A 21,532-nucleotide genomic window follows, 5' to 3' on the forward strand; every position below is an offset into this window, starting at 1 on the left:
CCATAAGTCCTCTGTGAGCATCTCTTGAATTTCCGGGTACCAAGTCCTTCTTGGCCAATCCGGAGCCCTGAGTATAGTTCTTACTCCTCTACGTCTTATAATTCTCAGTACCTTAGGTATGAGAAGCAGAGGATGGAACACATACACCGACTGGTACATCCACGGTGTTACCAGAACGTCCACAGCTATTGCCTGAGGGTCTCTTAACCTAGCGCAATACCTGTCCCGTTTTTTGTTCAGACGGGACGCCATCATGTCCACCTTTGGTATTTCCCAACGGTTTACAATCATGTGGAAAACTTCCCGATGAAGTTTCCACTCTGCCGGGTGGAGGTCGTGCCTGCTGAGGAAGTCTGCTTCCCAGTTTCCATTCCCGGAATGAAACACTGCTGACAGTGCTATCACATGATTTTCCACCCAGCGAAAAGTCCTTGCAGTTTTTGCCATTGCCCTCCTGCTTCTTGTGCCGCCCTGTCTATTTACGTGGGCGACTGCCGTGATGTTTTTCCCACTGGATCAATACCGGCTGACCTTGAAGCAGAGGTCTTGCTAAGCTTAGAGTATTATAAATTTACCCTTAGCTCCAGTATATTTATGTGGAGAAAAGTCTCCAGACTTGATCACACTCCCTGGAGATTTTTTCCTTGTGTGACTGCTCCCCAGCCTCTCGGGCTGGCCTCCGTGGTCACCAGCATCCAATCCTGAATGCCGAATCTGCGGCCCTCTAGAAGATGAGCACTCTGTAACCACCACAGGAGAGACACCCTTGTCCCTGGATATAGGGTTATCCGCTGATGCATCTGAAGATGCGATCCGGACCATTTGTCCAGCAGATCCCACTGAAAAATTCTTGCGTGAAATCTGCCGAATGGAATTGCTTCGTAGGAAGTCACCATTTTTACCAGGACCCTTGTGCAATGATGCACTGATTTTAGGAGGTTCTTGACTAGCTCGGATAACTCCCTGGCTTTCTCTTCCGGGAGAAACACCTTTTTCTGGACTGTGTCCAGAATCATCCCTAGGCACAGCAGACTTGTCGTCGGTATCAGCTGCGATTTTGGAATATTTAGAAACCACCCGTGCTGTTGTAGCAGTATCCGAGATAGTGCTACTCCGACCTCCAACTGTTCCCTGGACTTTGCCCTTATCAGGGGATCGTCCAAGTAAGGGATAATTAAGACGCCTTTTCTTCGAAGAAGAATCATCATTTCGGCCATTACCTTGGTAAAGACCCGGGGTGCCGTGGACAATCCAAACGGCAGCGTCTGAAACTGATAGTGACAGTTCTGTACCACGAACCTGAGGTACCCTTAGTGAGAAGGGCAAATTTGGGACATGGAGGTAAGCATCCCTGATGTCTCGGGACACTATATAGTCCCCTTCTTCCTGGTTCGTTATCACTGCTCTGAGTGACTCCATCTTGATTTGAACCTTTGTAAGTGTTCAAATTTTTTTAGATTTAGAATAGGTCTCACCTAGCCTTCTGGCTTCAGTACCACAATATAGTGTGGAATAATACCCCTTTTCTTGTTGTAGGAGGGGTAATTTGATTATCACCTGCTGGGAATACAGCTTGTGAATTGTTTCCCATACTGCCTCCTTGTCGGAGGGAGACCTTGGTAAACCAGACTTCAGGAGCCTGCGAAGGGGAAACGTCTCGACATTCCAATCTGTACCCCTGGGATACTACTTGTAGGATCCAGGGGTCCTGTACGGTCCCAGCGTCATGCTGAGAGCTTGGCAGAAGCGGTGAAACGCTTCTGTTCCTGGGAATGGGCTGCCTGCTGCAGTCTTCTTCCCTTTCCTCTATCCCTGGGCAGATATGACTCTTATAGGGACGAAAGGACTGAGGCTGAAAAGACGGTGTCTTTTTCTGCAGATGTGTGACTTAGGGTAAAAACGGTGGATTTTCCAGCAGTTGCCGTGGCCACCAGGTCCGATGGACCGACCCCAAATAACTCCTCTTCCTTTATACGGCAATACACCTTTGTGCCGTTTGGAATCTGCATCACCTGACCACTGTCGTGTCCATAAACATCTTCTGGCAGATATGGACATCGCACTTACTCTTGATGCCAGAGTGCAAATATCCCTCTGTGCATCTCGCATATATAGAAAATGCATCCTTTAAATGCTCTATAGTCAATAAAATACTGTCCCTGTCAAGGGTATCAATATTTTTAGTCAGGGAATCCGACCAAGCCACCCCAGCTCTGCACATCCAGGCTGAGGCGATCGCTGGTCGCAGTATAACACCAGTATGTGTGTATATACTTTTTATGATATTTTCCAGCCTCCTGTCAGCTGGCTCCTTGAGGACGGCCCTATCTATAGACGGTACCGCCACTTGTTTTGATAAGCGTGTGAGCGCCTTATCCACCCTAAGGGGTGTTTCCCAACGCGCCCTAACTTCTGGCGGGAAAGGGTATACCGCCCATAATTTTCTATCGGGGGGAACCCACGCATCATCACACACTTCATTTAATTTATCTGATTCAGGAAAAACTACGGTAGTTTTTTCACATCCCACATAATACCCTCTTTTGTGGTACTTGTAGTATCAGAAATATGTAACACCTCCTTCATTGCCCTTAACGTGTGGCCCTAATAAGGAATACGTTTGTTTATTCACCGTCGACACTGGATTCAGTGTCCATGTCTGTGTCTGTGTCGACCGACTAAAGTAAACGGGCGTTTTAAAACCCCTGACGGTGTTTTTGAGACGTCTGGACCGGTACTAATTGTTTGTCGGCCGTCTCATGTCGTCAACCGACCTTGCAGCGTGTTGACATTATCACGTAATTCCCTAAATAAGCCATCCATTCCGGTGTCGACTCCCTAGAGAGTGACATCACCATTACAGGCAATTGCTCCGCCTCCTCACCAACATCGTCCTCATACATGTCGACACACACGTACCGACACACAGCACACACACAGGGAATGCTCTGATAGAGGACAGGCCCCACTAGCCCTTTGGAGAGACAGAGGGAGAGTTTGCCAGCACACACCAAAAACGCTATAATTATATAGGGACAACCTTATATAAGTGTTTTCCCTAATAGCATCTTTTATATATTTCTAATGCCAAATTAGTGCCCCCCCTCTCTGTTTTAACCCTGTTTCTGTAGTGCAGTGCAGGGGAGAGCCTGGGAGCCTTCCCTCCAGCCTTTCTGTGAGGGAAAATGGCGCTGTGTGCTGAGGAGATAGGCCCCGCCCCTTTTTCGGCGGGCTCGTCTCCCGCTCTTTAATGGATTCTGGCAGGGGTTAAATATCTCCATATAGCCCCCGGAGGCTATATGTGAGGTATTTTTAGCCAAAAAAGGTTTTCATTTGCCTCCCAGGGCGCCCCCCTCCCAGCGCCCTGCACCCTCAGTGACTGCCGTGTGAAGTGTGCTGAGAGGAAATGGCGCACAGCTGCAGTGCTGTGCGCTACCTTAAGAAGACTGAGGAGTCTTCTGCCGCCGATTCTGGACCTCTTCTCGTTTCAGCATCTGCAAGGGGGCCGGCGGCGAGGCTCCGGTGACCATCCAGGCTGTACCTGTGATCGTCCCTCTGGAGCTAATGTCCAGTAGCCAAAGAAGCCAATCCATCCTGCACGCAGGCGAGTTCACTTCTTCTCCCCTAAGTCCCTCGTTGCAGTGATCCTGTTGCCAGCAGGACTCACTGTAAAATAAAAAACCTAAACTAAACTTTTCTAAGCAGCTCTTTAGGAGAGCCACCTAGATTGCACCCTTCTCGGCCGGGCACAAAAATCTAACCGAGGCTTGGAGGAGGGTCATAGGGGGAGGAGCCAGTGCACACCACCTGATCCTAAAGCTTTACTTTTTGTGCCCTGTCTCCTGCGGAGCCGCTATTCCCCATGGTCCTTTCAGGAACCCCAGCATCCACTAGGACGATAGAGAAAGAACGGTATCGAACCAGTTAAAACTACCTCATCCCACAAAAGAATGCGTCACCAACCGTTGTGAAAGAGGCTAACACACGCAGTTAGACTTACCAGAGGAATCCGCCGAGATTGACTGACCAGAGGCCACACCAAACAGCTGTATACCTCCCTCCAGCATCTCCCGGAGACATCCTCCGCATTTTTCCGGTCACACCTCCTGCTGTCACGTGGCAGCCTGCTGCAATGTTATAAGGTAGAATAAACATAGGCAAGTCTACCCACACTGGGTAGGGTAATTCTATCGTATGCCAACCCGTATACAACACTCCCTCAAGTGCATACAGCGCAACAAGGTCAAAGTATAGAAATAAAATTTCACTTAGCTACCTGTGTATGATCCTTTGTGACCGGGCTCTGCGTCGACCAGGAGTTGACTGTCATAATTTTCTCTCCGCGATGTGAAGAGAAGAATATTCGGACTCCTTGAGAGGATCGAACCAACTCGTCACGGCCAATCTAGAGCTTAATCAACAGAGCGACCAGTACATGATAAGAATACCATTAATTCAGCATTCATGGATATACATCATGTAATACACAATAAAACACATACATCCTAACCATGCATATATAAACCTATATCTACATATATACATATATAGATATAACCTATACGCAAGTGGAATGTCCAGACCAGTCAGGTCCCTAGTGACGGTAATGTGTTATGAATGTGTATGACCATGTACTGACATGCCCCCGATGTGGATCTACCAGGAACGTTAAAGTCGACAGAAACTTGGTAAATGTCGACAGCAAGGAATAGTAAGCGGGTAAAAAATAATCACGGAACCCCGAGGGGTCCGAGGGAAGGATACAAATACAATTTTGATAACACTCCCCCCCCCCCCCCCCCCTTATACCAATATATATATATATATATATATATATATATTTACAGGCCATAACAGCCCGATAATTTTTTTACCCAGGAAATACCGTTGATGCCGACAGGACATCCCCAAACAACTGTATCTCCCCTATCGTGTTCACTGTATTAATCACACAAACACCAATTTGCTAATACTTAATTTCCCGAATCAAGTACCGCCCTACGCCGGCGAAGCCGACAGTTATCCCCACAGCAGCTTGTGACAAAGCCCTCACACCTGCCGACATATGTTGACTAACCAATAGTGGGTACAACAGGGAAACAGTGAATATATGTAATATAAGTGATTATGCGCCCATTATCAAACCTAAGGCTATATGACACCCATATAGCTTTTAAAACATGGTGCTCCCCCTCCAACTTACTATCCAGCAAGTCCTGGCGGGGATCTGAGGAAAATGGCGCTGATTCCCCTGTGAGGGCTAAGCTCCGCCCCTTACCGGCGCGCTTAAGCCCGGCCAAATATATAAATATATATACCTAAATTCAGCTGGGGACCCTATATACAGGGAGTAACCCCCTGTATAAACCCCTCTATGTCCAAACACAGCCCAGGGCCCCCCCCCTGCGCCCCACACCCACGGAAGCCGTTGGTGTGTGGGAGCCATGGAGCGCAGCGCGCACGCTGCAGTACCCTGGCAGGGCGAAGACACCCGGTGTCCGGGTATGTTCCCCCGCCCGGGATCTTTCAATAAACGCTGCCCAGGGCGCTCCCCCCCAGCGCCCTGCACCCTGCAGGCCGATAGAGAGCGGGAGCAGAGAGCGCAGCGCTACCGCTGCTGCTCCCTCCTGTTCGCGGCGCACTGGCGGGGCGGGCACCAAAGTATGTCCCCCCGCCAGTGATCTACTAATTATACACATATATACACATGCTATATGCTGCCCAGGGCGCTCCCCCCCAGCGCCCTGCAGGCCGATGGAGTGCGGGAGCCGGGAGCGCAGCGCTACCGCTGCTGCTCCCTCCCGTTCGCGGCGCACTGGCGGGGCGGGCACCGAAGTATGTCCCCCCGCCAGTGATCTACCTATTATACATAGTCTATATGCTGCCCAGGGCGCTCCCCCCCAGCGCCCTGCAGGCCGATGGTATGTGTGGGAGTAGGGAGCGCAGCGCTCCCGCTGTTGCTCCCCCCTGCGGCACCCTGGCGGGGTTAACATACCCTGTGTCCAGGCACCGAAATATGTCCCCCCGCCAGCATTTTAGACCCTCAGCAACATGCCCCCAGGGCGCTCCCCCCCAGCGCCCTGCACCCTGCCAGAGACGTTGGTGTGTGGGAGCATGGAGCGCAGCGCTACCGCTGCTGTTACCTCCGTTACTGAATTCTTCTGCCGTCACTGAAGTCTTCTTTTCTTCCAATACTCACCCGGCTTCTTTCTTCCGGCTTTTGTGAGGGGATTGACGGCGCGGCTCCGGGAACAAGCAGCTAGGCGCACCAAGTGATCGAACCCTCTGGAGCTAATGGTGTCCAATAGCCGAGAAGCAGAGCCTTTAAACTAAGAAGAAGTAGGTCCTGCTTCTCTCCCCTCACTCCCACGCTGCAGGGAGCCTGTAGCCAGCAGGTCTGCCTGAAAATAAAAAACCTAACAAAGTCTTTCCAGAGAAACTCAGGAGAGCTCCCCTAGTGTGTGACCCATCACTCCTGGGCACAAAGTCTAACTGAGGTCTGGAGGAGGGGCATAGAGGGAGGAGTTAGTTCACACCCAGTTTAAGTCTTTATAGTGTGCCCAAGCTCCTGCGGATCAGTCTATACTCCATGGTCCTTTTGGAGTCCCCAGCATCCTCTAGGACGTTTGAGAAATTTTATTTATCAAGAGTTCCACCCACATCCTATGGGCTAAAGCTCAACGTTTTATCTGTTCTATGGGCCTGTTTCATGTTTGTGAGTAAAGCAAAGTTGGTGAGTTGGTCCAGACTCAACTAACTTTGAGTCTGGACCAAACCATGTTGCCAAGCAAGGGTAGCAAACACATTTTTATTTTTTTCTTTGCAGGGTAAAGACTGGCTGCTTCTGCATATAGTCCACCAATGTTAGAAGGCTCTATTTTTACACTGCAATTTAGATTTCAGTTTGAACACACCCCACCCAAATATTAATCTGCCAGAACGTTACATCTGCCCCACCTTCGGTGCAACATGGTTTTGCCCAGGTGCTTGCTTTTTTCTTTTGCTTACAAACATGAATCAGGCCCTAGGTGTGATGTACAGTAGTCACAGGAAGAAAACCCTGGCTCATTTTTATTCAAACCTGTATGTATAACCACTAACATGCAGTCAGGGTAGGCAGAGCCTCCTCTGTCAAACTCCCTGTCAAACTCCTGAGATTTTATATAAAAATGGATTAGAATAATACAAAGAAGATATTTATAACATAAAAATCTTTTTTGTTTACTGTAATCCTTTTTATAGCCAACTCACGAGTTTTGTGGAGATCCCTGGAGCTGCATGGAGACGAGAGATGAGGCAGCAACAGCTCAGTTCTGCAGTCAGACACTGTTGTGTAGAGATGGGGGTGGGGCCACACCACAGGCAGTAAAGCTGCACAGAAAAAGAGCTAATAGAGGCATGCCTCTGAGTGTGGGGGTGTGCCTTGTGCACTGATAGACACTTATGTGTGTCATGTGAGCAGGAAGTGCACTGTAATCAGTGCTCAGCCTGCAGCAGAAAGAGAAGATACAGGGACGCAGGTAGGAGACTCGGCGCGCACTTCAGCTCCCACTGCACTTCTGACTCAGGACAGGCAATGCACAATTGATTCTCTACAGTGCGATACCTACTATGATAGGCACTCTAATGTATAAATAACAGACCTAACTCTCGTGTCCCATATGTGACAAACCTGGAAACCAAATGGTTGAGTTGCACAGGCCACTTAACTGGAACTAATACATTTAAATGCAAAGTTTAAGTACTTCAAATTCTAGCAGTCTTAAATATTGGTATAGTCCCTAAAAATGCATACAGTAACACAAAACAATATATAATCTACCAATATACAGTTAGCCAAAGTTTCCAGAGCTAACGTTGCACTTATCCAGTGCCGTTTCTTGCGGCGGGCGAGCCGTGCAACCGCACGGGGCGCCCGCCGCGGCACTTCTTCATACTTTGAAACCCCCTTCTCCCTCCTCCCGAGTGCCCAGCTCGGGGGGCGGGGTTTCGCAGAATGACGCGATTGCGTCGTGACGTCACGACGCAAACGCGTCATTCCGCGAAACCCCGCCCCCCGAGCTGGGCACTCGGGAGGAGGGAGAAGGGGAGCCGCGCAGACGAGGAGGGAGAGGCGGCTGAAGAGCGGCGAGAACCGCTACAAATGTAAGTCAGCCCCTCTCCCTCTCTTTCTCCCTCCCCACCACCTGCAGTAATGTGTAAAATGGGGACCTGTCTGCCTTAATGTGTAAAATGGGGACCTGTCTGCCTTAATGTGTAAAATGGGGACCTGTCTGCCTTAATGTGTAAAATGGGGACCTGTCTGCCTTAATGTGTAAAATGGGGACACCTGTCTGCCGCAGTGTGTAAAATGGGGACACTTGCCTGCGTACTGTGTAAAATGGGGGCACGTGTCTGCCGCAGTGTGTAAAATGGGGACACTTGCCTGCGTACTGTGTAAAATGGGGGCACGTGTCTGCCGCAGTGTGTAAAATGGGGACACTTGCCTGCGTACTGTGTAAAATGGGGGCACGTGTCTGTCGCAATGTGTAAAATGGGGACACCTGTCTGCCGCAATGTGTAAAATGGGGACACCTGTCTGCCGCAATGTGTAAAATGGGGACACCTGTCTGCCGCAATGTGTAAAATGGGGACACTTGCCTGTCGTACTGTGTAAAATGAGGACACTTTTTCCTGCCGCAATGTGTAAAATGGGGGCACGTGCCTGCCGCAATGTGTAAAATGGGGACACTTGCCTGCCGTGCTGTGTAAAATGAGGACACTTTTTCCTGCCGCAATGTGTAAAATGGGGACACTTGCCTGTCGTACTGTGTAAAATGGGGACACTTTTTCCTGCCGCAATGTGTAAAATGGGGGCACGTGCCTGTCGTACTGTGTAAAATGGGGACACTTGCCTGCCGTGCTGTGTAAAATGGGGTAGCGTGCCTGCTGTAATGTGTAAAATGAGGACTTTTTTTTTTTAATATCCTGTGGTGGCCGTGTTGACGAGATCAGATGAGGCCACGCCCATCTTAACAAAGCCACGCCCATTTTAATGAGGTCACGCCCCCTTACCGGGAGCGCGCACGCCTTCGGCGCGCGCATGCTTTTCCTCTTTATATCTATGGGGGGGGGGGCGCATTTTTAAATCTCGCACTGGGAGCCAAATTGGCTAGAAACGGCCCTGCACTTATCAGATATAAATAGTCCCTTCTGCTTCTTGCTCTTTCAACACTTCACTGAGAACAGTACTGGCATTACTACATGGTTAGATAATGGTCTTATAGGATTCAACCACATCATTAAGAGTCATTTTCTGGGGATTTTTTTTTTCCTTCAACCCAACCATTGACAGCTGACAAAATTTACCCTAGTGTCCATGTGTGCTTGTGTAGTACCAAATATAGACTGTCACAGAGCAGGGACTGATGAGAATGATTACATATGGTCATTAAGGAACTACGGAATACAGTGCACTAGGCCTATGTAAACAATAATAACATAGAATGCCAACAAAACACTATTATAAAGTAGCCCCCTCTCTGCGCCTCCTAATGAGCCAATACCATAACATGTATAATAAGATTTTACTTACCGGTAAATCTATTTCTCGTAGTCCGTAGTGGATGCTGGGGACTCCGTTAGGACCATGGGGAATAGACGGGCTCCGCAGGAGACAGGGCACTTTAAGAAAGAATTAGGAATACTGGTGTGCACTGGCTCCTCCCTCTATGTCCCTCCTCCAGACCTCAGTTAAGGAAACTGTGCCCGGAAGAGCTGACAGTACAAGGAAAGGATTTTGGAATCCAGGGCAAGACTCATACCAGCCACACCAATCACACCGTATAACTCGTGATAAACTTACCTAGTTAACAGTATGAACAACAACAGAGCATCAGACAAACCTGATGCAACCATAACATAACCCTTATTTAAGCAATAACTATATACAAGTATTGCAGAAGAAGTCCGCACTTGGGACGGGCGCCCAGCATCCACTACGTACTACGAGAAATAGATTTACCGGTAAGTAAAATCTTATTTTCTCTAACGTCCTAGTGGATGCTGGGGACTCCGTAAGAACCATGGGGATTATACCAAAGCTCCCAAACGGGCGGGAGAGTGCGGATGACTCTGCAGCACCGAATGAGCAAACACAAGGTCCTCCTCAGACAGGGTATCAAACTTGTAGAACTTTGCAAAAGTGTTTGAACCCGACCAAGTAGCTGCTCGGCAAAGCTGTAATGCAGAGACCCCTCGGGCAGCCGCCCAAGAAGAGCCCACCTTCCTTGTGGAATGGGCTTTTACTGATTTTGGAGGCGGCAATCCAGCCGCAGAATGAGCCTGCTGAATCGTGTTACAGATCCAGCGAGCAATAGTTTGCTTTGAAGCAGGAGCACCCAGCTTGTTGGATGCATACAGGATAAACAGCGACTCAGTTTTCCTGACTCCAGCCGTTCTGGCTACATAAACCTTCAAAGCCCTGACTACATCCAGTAACTCGGAATCCTCCAAGTCACGAGTAGCCACAGGCACCACAATAGGTTGGTTCATATGAAAAGATGACAACACTTTTGGCAGAAATTGCGGATGAGTCCGCAATTCTGCCCTATCCATATGGAAAACCAGATAGGGGCTTTTATGTGACAAAGCCGCCAATTCCGACACACGCCTCGCCGAAGCCAAGGCTAATAGCATGACCACCTTCCACGTGAGATATTTTAACTCCACGGTTTTAAGTGGCTCAAATCAGTGTGATTTCAGGAAACTCAACACCACGTTAAGATCCCAAGGTGTCACTGGAGGCACAAACGGGGGCTGAATATGTAGCACTCCCTTTACAAACGTCTGAACTTCAGGCAGAGAAGCCAGTTCTTTTTGAAAGAAAATTGATCGGGCCGAAATCTGGACCTTAATGGACCCCAAATTTAGGCCCAAAGTCACTCCCGACTGTAGGAAGTGAAGGAAACGGCCCAGCTGGAATTCCTCTGTAGGGGCATTCCTGGCCTCACACCAAGCAACATATTTTCGCCATATACGGTGATAATGTTTAGCCGTCACATCTTTCCTAGCCTTTATTAGCGTAGGAATAACCTCATCCGGAATCCCTTTTTCTGCTAGGATTCGGCGTTCAACCGCCATGCCGTCAAACGCTGCCGCGGTAAGTCTTGGAACAGACAGGGCCCCTGCTGCAACAAATCCTGCCTTAGAGGCAGAGGCCATGGGTCCTCTGTGAGCATTTCTTGCAGCTCTGGATACCAAGTCCTTCTTGGCCAATCCGGAACAATTAGTATTGTTCTCACTCCTCTTTTTCTTATGATTCTCACTACCTTGGGTATGAGAGGAAGAGGAGGAAACACATAAACCGACTGGAACACCCACGGTGTCACTAGTGCGTCCACAGCTATCGCCTGAGGGTCTCTTGACCTGGCGCAATACATTTGTAGCTTTTTGTTGAGGCGAGATGCCATTATGTCCACCTGTGGCAGTTCCCAACGACTTGTAATCTGTGTGAAGACTTCTTGATGAAGTCCCCACTCCCCCGGGTGTAGGTCGTGCCTGCTTAGGAAGTCTGCTTCCCAGTTGTCCACTCCCGGAATGAACACTGCTGGCAGTGCTCTCATGTGATTCTCCGCCCAGCGAAGAATTCTGGTGGCTTCTGCCATCGCCACCCTGCTCCTTGTGCCGCCTTGGCGGTTTACATGAGCCACTGCGGTGATGTTGTCTGACTGAATCAGCACCGGTTGGTTGCGAAGCAGAGGCTCCGCTTGACTTAGGGCGTTGTATATGGCCCTTAGTTCCAGGATATTGATGTGCAGACAAGTCTCCTGACTTGACCACAGACCCTGGAAATTTCTTCCCTGAGTGACTGCCCCCCACCCTCGGAGCTTGCATCCGTGGTCACCAGGACCCAGTCCTGTATGCCGAACCTGCGGCCCTCGAGAAGGTGAGCACTCTGCAGCCACCACAGAAGAGACACCCTGGCCCTGGGGGATAGGGTGATCAGTCGCTGCATCTGAAGATGCGATCCGGACCACTTGTCCAATAGATCCCACTGAAAGGTCCTCGCATGGAACCTGCCGAAGGGAATGGCTTCGTAAGACACCACCATCTTTCCCAGGACTCGCGTGCATTGATGCACCGACACCTGTTTTGGTTTTAAGAGGTCTCTGACCAGAGTCACGAGCTCCTGAGCCTTCTCCGCCGGGAGAAACACCTTCTTCTGGTCTGTGTCCAGAATCATGCCCAGGAAGGGCAGACGCGTCGTAGGAATCAGCTGCGACTTTGGAATATTCAGAATCCAGCTGTGCTGTTGCAATACTTCCCGAGAGTGTGCTACGCTGATCAGCAACTGCTCTCTTGACCTCGCCTTTATGAGGAGATCGTCCAAGTATGGGATAATTGTGATTTCTTGCTTTCGCAGAAGCACCATCATTTCTGCCATTACCTTGGTAAATATTCTCGGTGCCGTGGACAGACCAAACGGCAACGTCTGGAATTGGTAATGACAGTCCTGTACCACAAATCTTAGGTACTCCTGATGAGGTGGATAAATGGGGACATGCAGGTAAGCATCCTTTATGTCCAGAGATACCATAAAATCCCCCTCTTCCAGGCTTGCAATGACCGCCCTGAGCGATTCCATCTTGAACTTGAACCTTTTCAGGTAAATGTTCAGGGATTTTAAATTCAATATGGGTCTGACGAACCGTCCGGTTTCGGTACCACAAACATTGTGGAATAGTAACCCCTTCCCTGTAGAGGGAGGGGAACCTTTACCACCACCTGCTGGAGATATAATTTGTGAATTGCCGCTAACACTACTTCCCTTTCTATGGGGGAAGCTGGCAGGGCCGATTTGAGGTAACGGTGAGGGGGCATCACTTCGAATTCCAGCTTGTATCCCTGAGACACAATCTGAATAGCCCAGGGACCCACCCGTGAGCGAACCCACTGGTGGCTGAAATTTCGGAGACGTGCCCCCACCGATCCTGGCTCCACCTGTGGAGCCCCAGCGTCATGCGGTGGATTTAGTGGAAGCCGGGGAGGACTTCTGTTCCTGGGAACTAGCTGTATTGTGCAGCTTCTTTCCTCTACCCCTGCCTCTGGCAAGAAAGGACGCACCTCGGACTTTCTTGCCTCTTTGTGATCGAAAGGACTGCATTTGGTAATATGGTGCTTTCTTAGGCTGTGAGGGGATATATGGCAAAAAATTTGACTTCCCAGCCGTAGCTGTGAAAACTAGGTCCGAGAGACCGTCCCCAAACAATTCCTCACCCTTATAAAGGTAAAACCTCCATGTGCTTTTTTGAATCGGCATCACCTGTCCATTGCAGAGTCCACAGGACCCTTCTAGCAGAAATCGACATTGCATTTATTCTAGAGCCCAGTAGGCAAATATCTCTCTGGGCATCCCTCATATATAGGACAGCGTCTTTTATATGCCCCAGGGTCAGTAATATAGTATCCTTGTCCAAGGTATCAAGTTCCTCAGATAAAGTATCTGTCCATGCTGCTACAGCACTACACATCCAGGCCAACGCAATAGCCGGCCTTAGTAGGGTACCTGAATGTGTATAAACGGACTTCAGGATACCTTCCTGCTTTCTATCCGCAGGATCCTTTAGGGTGGCCGTATCCTGTGACGGCAGGGCTACCTTCTTAGATAAGCGTGTCAAAGCTTTGTCTACCCTAGGGGAGGATTCCCAGCGTAACCTGTCCGTTGGCGGGAAAGGATACGCCATAAGTAACCGTTTGGAAATCTGCATTTTTCTATCTGGAGATTCCCAAGCTTTTTCACATAACTCATTCAACTCATGTGAAGGGGGAAAAGTCACCTCTTGCCTTTTTCCCCAAACATATAAACCCTCTTGTCAGGGACAGGGTTTTCCTCTGAGATGTGCAATACATCCTTCATTGCTATAATCATGTAGCGGATGGCTTTAGCCATTTTAGGCTGCAACTTTGCATCATCGCCATCGACACTGGAGTCAGAATCCGTGTCGATATCTGTTTTAACAATTTGGGATAGTGGGCGCTTCTGAGACCCTGACGGCCTCTGCGCTGTAGGATCAGGCATGGGTTGAGACCCTGACTGTCCCAAGGCTTCAGCTTTATAAAACCTTTTATGCAAGGAGCTTACATTATCATTTAAAACCTTCCACATATCCATCCAATCAGGTGTCGGCGCCGTCGGCGGAGCCACCACATTCATTTGCACCTGCTCTGCTTCCACATAGCCTTCCTAGTCAAACATGTCGACACAAGCATACCGACACACCACACACACAGGGGATGCTCTATTTGAGGACAGAACCCCCACAAGGCCCTTTGGAGAGACAGAGAGAGAGTATGCCAGCACACACCCCAGCGCTATATGACCCAGGAATTACACAGTAACTTAGTGTTTACCCAGTAGCTGCTGTATACACTGATTTTGCGCTAAATTTATGTGCCCCCCCTCTCTCTTTTTACCCTCTTTCTACCGTGATTCTGCAAGGGAGAGTCTGGGGAGCTTCCTCTCAGCGGAGCTGTGGAGAGAAAATGGCGCTGGTGAGTGCTGAGGAAAAAGCCCCGCCCCCTCAGCGGCGGGCTTCTGTCCCGCGATTTTGTGTAAAATAATGGCGGGGGCTCATGCATATATACAGTGCCCAACTGTATATATGCTCTTTTATGCCAAGAGGTACTTAATTGCTGCCCAGGGCGCGCCCCCCCCCCCCCCTGCGCCCTGCACCCTACAGTGACCAGAGTGTGCGGGTTTAATGTGGGAGCAATGGCGCACAGCTGCAGTGCTGTGCGCTACCTCATATGAAGACTGGAGTCTTCTGCCGCCGCTTTCAAAGTCTTCTTGCTTCTCACGCCGGCTTCTGGCTCTGCGAGCGGGACGGCGGCGCGGCTCCGGGATCGGACGACCAAGGGTGCGTTCCTGTGGGGGGCGGGCATATGTGGCACTGAGGGGGCATATCTGGCAGTATGAGGGCATTTCTGGCACTAAGAGGGCATATCTGGCACCGTGGGGGAATATCTGGCACTGTGGGGGCATATCTGGCACTGTGGGGGCATATCTGGCACTGTGGGGGCATATCTGGCACTGTGGGGGCATATCTGGCAGTGTGAGGGCATATCTGGCAGTGTGAGGGCATATCTGGCACTGTGGGGGGCATATCTGGCCTTGATAAAGATAAGAATTACTATTGAAATGCGTTGGGTGAAGAGAGGGACAGAACGGCGACCTGACCAGACGAGGAGAGGACGGGTGACCCATTCTTGGAGCTGAAACCTTCCCCGGGGATTTATTTGGAACATCTATCAGTTCCTTTTATGTGCACCGTATACTCAGTAAATCTGGTAGGAAGCCACCCTCATAAGTGTTCATGTGGATGTAACATCTGTGGATCATTCAGTATATCCTTGCATGGATATTTTATTATGAACTTTTTAAATTAAAAAATCTTTTTAATAAGAATTACACTTTTGTCCGTCATCAGTGAATCATATGCTGGTAAAAATATATGAGTAACACTTCTTGTGAATATGCTGCACTAGATTGTCTCTTTTTATATTTTTACATGTTTAACTGCCTGGAAATTATATCTCATAAAAACGGAGAAGAAACAAGCAGATTGAAAGAGTTCCATCTATTCATAAGTTAAGTAAATATACATGTTATGGTATTGGCTCATTAGGAGGCGCAGAGAGGGGGCCACCCCATTTTTTCCAAATTTGTATCTCTTCTGGGTTAGGATAGCACCCAAGGGGATAGCCTATTCCTTGCTGCCTCGTGTATAGCGCAAATAGATGTGGGTGCAATTTTCTTTGTATACTATTATAAAGTATATTGCCTAGCATTTGAAGAGTTCACTGTACTGAACTAAATACAATTCACTCTATGCTTTTGAATCATTTTTAAAGTTTTGTAGAGTAGCTATTCCCTATATGAAAGGGTGCCATGCTTGTGTGCCTTATGGTTCATAAAAGGAGTATACCAAAATACATGTGTGCAACATGTGTCACTGTAGGAAAAAGATTCCGGGTAAAAAAACCTTTTACCAATATAAATCCCTATAGCTCTGTTTCAAAATACTGCAGTCACTAAAAGATAAAGAAAGTCATACTTTCAGAAATCACTATCATGAATGATGAAGTTCAGTCTACTTTATGGCCCATAAAAAATGGATGAAGTATTCAATGGATAATTTTCAAACATTCCAGTAAGAGTTCATATAAAGGACACTGCTTTACACATACCCAAGATAATAAATGATGGAAAATCTGAACAAAGACAAAGATGACATAAACAACATTGATAATCTGCATCCCCAGTAGTACCAAATAAAGGAATTGTTTAAAAATGAACGGGAAACACACTTTTTTTTTCTTTTTTTTTAAAGTACAGGTGTAGCCACCGTCATCTGTTCCATGGCATGGGCACACATGCCGTGGGTTCAACTTGCTACACCGGCCCATGTAAACCTATGGATGTGCGTGCGTCATAGTCACAAACACACTAGCCACGCAAGCTTTGCCGCAAATTGGACGCACTGTGGCAAAGCGGAGTACAGCTACATCTGTAGGTGCTCCCACATCAGTGATCATAAGACTCAAACAAGCATCAGGGTGGCAGAAACAAAGGGTTAGGTGACATTGTAGGGAGTATGAAGTAGATGATCGTATATGTGAAGGAAGGAAAAGCACATAAGGTAGGAGGCCCTGGCTCAGGAGAGCTTACATTCTAAAGGGGAGGGACAGTATTCCCACTTATCACAGCTCCATGCTAGAGTTACGTTGGCCACATCAGACAATGAGACGAGAATAACATTCCACAGCCAGAAAAATCTGAAAAGCAGCCTAAATGGCTTCTCTTGGTTCTAAAACCTGTCCGATCTTCCTGACCGTTAATTCAGACTCCTCCAGGCAGTAAATGGAGATCACATCTCTAAATCTTGCATGGAAGCTCTCCGATAATCGTGCGGTCACTCCCTCAAGTCAGTTCACTATCATGCAATCTATGGCTAGCTGTACTCTCCATCAACCCCGTGGGAATAACAGCACATGATGGAGAAGATCACTAGGGCAATCTGTGAAATTAGTACTGCTACATATTATACATGGCAATATTTACAGGAAAACCAAACACCTCAGCTCATCCACTCCCAATGTGGACGTTTCATCATCTCTTTACTGCTAAACATTGCTTTAAAAGCTAGAAATCATCAGATCTAATTAAAAAAAAAAATTTTTTTTGCTTACATATATTTTTTTCCCTACACGGAGTATCACCATATATCTGACAAACATTCAAGCAGGTGTCTTATGATTTCTCTGGAATACAGCCATGCATGTAACAAGTGCGTGCACATACACACACACAAAAACATGGGATAAAACAAGCCAAGTTATTAAACAAACCTTTTTAGCAGATGTATTTAATATCCTTCAATGAGAATGACTAACGATCCAGTACAGAAAAGTTGGCATTTACATTTAGGATGAAACAGACATTTATAAACCCAAATATTTCTCCCACTGGTAACTTATCCAAAAGGGAAGGAAACCATTTCTTGTAGGTAATTTCACTGTGATAAGGATGGCATTTGGTTTACATTTAAAAATTGGAAGTTTAAACACTATGGGGTATATGCAATTAGCGGCGAATCACGGCAATTTTTCGGCCGTTTTTCAATTCGACACAATTCGACAGTCTAATTTCGGCAAGTGGGTGCCGAAATTGACCATATGCAATAAAAAACGGATTCGACAGTCCCGCTGACGAAAAACGGCCGATTTGACGGATTTTGTTCAGTTTTTTTAGAAACGGGTAAAAACGGGAAAAAACACGGAAAAAAATGGCGTGGGGTCCCCCCTCCAAAGCATAACCAGCCTCGGGCTCTTCGAGCCCGTCCTGGTTCTAAAAATCCGGGGGGAAAATGGACAGGGGATCCCCCGTATTTTTAAAACCAGCACCGGGCTCTGCGCCTGGTGCAAAAAATACGGGGGACAAAAAGGAGTAGGGGTCCCCCGTATTTTTTACACCAGCATCGGGCTCCACTAGCTGGAGAGATAATGCCACAGCCGGGGGACACTTTTATACCGCTCTCTGCGGCCGTGGCATTAAATATCCAACTAGTCACCCCTGGCCGGGGTACCCTGGGGGAGTGGGGACCCCTTCAATCAAGGGGTCCCCCCCCAGCCACCCAAGGGCCAGGGGTGAAGCCCGAGGCTGTCCCCCCCCATTCAAGGGCTGCGGATGGGGGGCTCATAGCCTTGAGAAAATGACAAGAATATTGTTTTTTCCTGTAGTACTACAAGTCCCAGCAAGCCTCCCCCGCAAGCTGGTACTTGGAGAACCACAAGTACCAGCATGCGGTAGAAAAACGGGCCCGCTGGTACCTGTAGTACTACTGGAAAAAAAATACCCAAATAAAAACAGGAGAGACACACCTTGAGAGTAAAACTTTATTGCACACCTGCCGACACACACATACTTACCTATGTTGACCCGCCGACTGCCACGTCTCCTGATCCGACGATCCGGGGTACCTGTGAATCAAATTATACTCACCTCAATCCAGTGTCCAGATATAAATCCTCGTACTTGGCAAAACAAATAAACGCACACCCGGACCAGCGGACTGAAAGGGGTCCCATGTTTTCACATGGGACCCCTTTCCCCGAATGCCGGGACCCCACGTGACTCCTGTCACCGAGGTCCCTTCAGCCAATCAGGAAGCGCTACTTCGTTGCACTCACCTGATTGGCTGTATGCGCGTGTGACCTCAGACAGCGCATCGCAAAGCCTCTCCATTACTTTCAATGGTGGGAACTTTGCGGGTAGCGGTGGGGTTACCCGCGGTCAGCCGCTGACCGCGGGTGACCTCACCGCTGACGCAAAGTTCCCACCATTGAGTATAATGGAGAGGCTTTGCAAGGCGCTATCTGACAGCTCAGACGTGCAGCCAATCAGCAGAGTGCCAGGACGTTGCGCTCGCTGATTGGCTTAAGAGACCTTTCGGTGACAGCAGTCACGGGGGGGGTCTCTGCATTCGGGGAAAGGGGTCCCATGTGAAAACATGGGACCCCTTTCAGTCCGCTGGTTCGGGTGTGCGTTTATTTGTTTTGCCAAGTACGAGGATTTATATCTGGACACTGGATTGAGGCGAGTATAATTTGATTCACAGGTATCCCGGATCGTCGGATCAGGAGACGTGGCAGTCGGCGGGTCAACATAGGTAAGTATGTGTGTGTCGGCAGGTGTGCAATAAAGTTTTACTCTCAAGGTGTGTGTCTCCTGTTTTTATTTGGGTATTTTTTTTCCAGTAGTACTACAGGTACCAGTGGGCCCGTTTTTCTCCCGCATGCTGGTACTTGTGGTTCTCCAAGTACCAGCTTGCGGGGGAGGCTTGCTGGGACTTGTAGTACTACAGGAAAAAACAATATTCTTGTCATTTTCTCAAGGCTCTCAGCCCCCCATCCGCAGACCTTGGATGGAGGGGGACAGCCTCGGGCTTCACCCCCCTGGCCCTTGGGTGGCTGGGGGGGACCCCTTGATTAAAGGGGTCCCCACTCCCCCAGGGTACCCCGGCCAGGGGTGACTAGTTGGGTATTTAATGCCACGGCTGCAGGGCGCTGTATAAAAGTGACCCCCGGCTGTGGCATTATCTCTCCAGCTAGTGGAGCCCGATGCTGGTGTAAAAAATACGGGGGACCCCTACTCCTTTTTGTCCCCCGTATTTTTTGCACCAGCACCAGGCGCAGAGCCCGGTGCTGGTTTTAAAAATACGGGGGATCCCCTGTCCATTTTTACCCCGGATTTTTAGAACCAGGACCGGCTCGAAGAGCCCGAGGCTGGTTATGCTTTGGAGGGGGGACCCCACGCCATTTTTTTCCGGGATTTTACCATTCCATCTAAAAATAAATAAATTAAAAAAATATATATTTTTAAAAATATATAAATAATACTTGTGCCTCCCAAAAAAACAAACCAAGTACCTAATCCCTTCTAATATAAATAGATATGCTATTACCAATAAAAAAAACACCAAAAAAAACATGTTTTACATTTTTTTTATTAGATTCACCCACCAAAGTGTGGCGGATTGAAAATTACGAATTTACTGTCTAAAAGCACTGTTGTCAAATTTCCAAACTTCAATTGAATATAATTTTGTCGAATTGCCGAATTTGTACCATTGCAGAAAAGTCGAATTTGACAAATGTCGAATTTCAAAAAGTCGAATTTTGAAAGTCCGTTTTTTTGACGGAAAGTACTGAATTGCATTGTCGATTTTTTTTTTTTTTTTGCGAAAAAGTCCAGTTTTTCGACAATTTCGGGAATTCAACCGCAATTGCATATACCCCTATGTTGCTACGTGACAATCTCCTGAAGACAAAAGGTTTCTGTTGTCTCTTTAAGTTCATTGTACCAATGTTATAAACACAAGCAAATTCATATACAGTATGTTAAACTAGCAATTATAAGGTCGTAAAAAACATACATGAACATTCTATATAGAAAGAAATATCAATGTATGCATCGGTACTATACATGGGCACTACATTTTGGAGTGTAGGCCAGACTCCTAAAGCTGCACAATGTTTTAAAATAACTAGACCGCATTCAAAAATACAGTAGAGCTGTTTAAAAAAAAAAAAAAAGTGTTTATTCAATATTGGCGTAACAATGAGAGTGTATATACTCAAGCAAATTTGAATAAAGGCTTTTCTGGCATGGAGCCTAAACGTAAACACTGGGTTGCCATACACAAATCTGGGGCTCAATCTAGAGACATTTCTGAACAACAACGGTAAGATATGTCCTTTTTTACTCATGTTACATGCCCTAGGTTTGTGTTTTAGACTAAAAGAGTGTGTCTACAAACTACAAGGTTGCCCATGTATTGATAATCACTCCTTAATATGACTTATAGCTCTAGCAGGGGCGGATCCAGAAAAGCACTCCTGAAAAAACTGGGTGTGGCCTAGCAACAAGGAGCGTGGTCTTACAACAAGGAGCGTGGTCTTACAACATGGGGCGTGGCCTTGGAATGCTGAATCCACATGATGCGGAGAGGGTGATGCCTTACAGAGGCAGTGGGTGACACCAGGGAATGGATGACAGGTCAAGGTAGTGGGTGACTACAGGGGGTGGCAGTGGGTGATGTAGAGGATAACAGGGAAAGGCAGTGGCTGACAGGAGAGAGAGGTGACAGGGAGAGCTAGTGGGAAAAGGAGAGGTAGTGAGTGACAGGATAGGGTGACATCAAAAGGCAGTGGGAGACAAGGAGAAGGTGATGGGGAGAGAGTAATCCTCTGCAACAGCACTGGGATCCCGACAGGGTCTGGAGACCGACGACGGGATCCCGACAGGGTCTGGAGACCGACGACGGGATCCCGACAGGGTCAGGAGACCGACGACGGGATCCCGACAGGGTCAGGAGACCGACGACGGGATCCCGACAGGGTCAGAAGACAGACGACGGGATCCCGACAGGGTCAGGAGACAGACGACGGGATCCCTCCCGCGATCGTGCCCACCAGCAGATATTCTAATGCT

The 21,532-nt window shown here is 48.2% G+C and overlaps 1 protein-coding gene across 4 annotated transcripts in view; it reads right to left on the minus strand.

The window, feature by feature from the left end:
• Window positions 1-21,532, minus strand: part of ARHGAP10 (Rho GTPase activating protein 10) — a 614,077-nt gene that overhangs the window by 462,460 nt on the left and 130,085 nt on the right. Inside the window, exon 1 of one of the 4 annotated variants that reach the window (XM_063920581.1) lies at window positions 4,001-4,102. The exons of the other annotated variants lie outside the window; for them this stretch is intronic. Within the exon in view, the coding sequence (XP_063776651.1) occupies window positions 4,001-4,067 (67 nt within the window). The 5' untranslated portion in view covers window positions 4,068-4,102. Of the gene's footprint in view, window positions 1-4,000; window positions 4,103-21,532 lie in introns of those variants that run through there. 4 annotated transcript variants of the gene reach the window in all.

This window comes from Pseudophryne corroboree, chromosome 1 (assembly GCF_028390025.1).
Source record: "Pseudophryne corroboree isolate aPseCor3 chromosome 1, aPseCor3.hap2, whole genome shotgun sequence".
NCBI lineage: Eukaryota > Metazoa > Chordata > Amphibia > Anura > Myobatrachidae > Pseudophryne > Pseudophryne corroboree.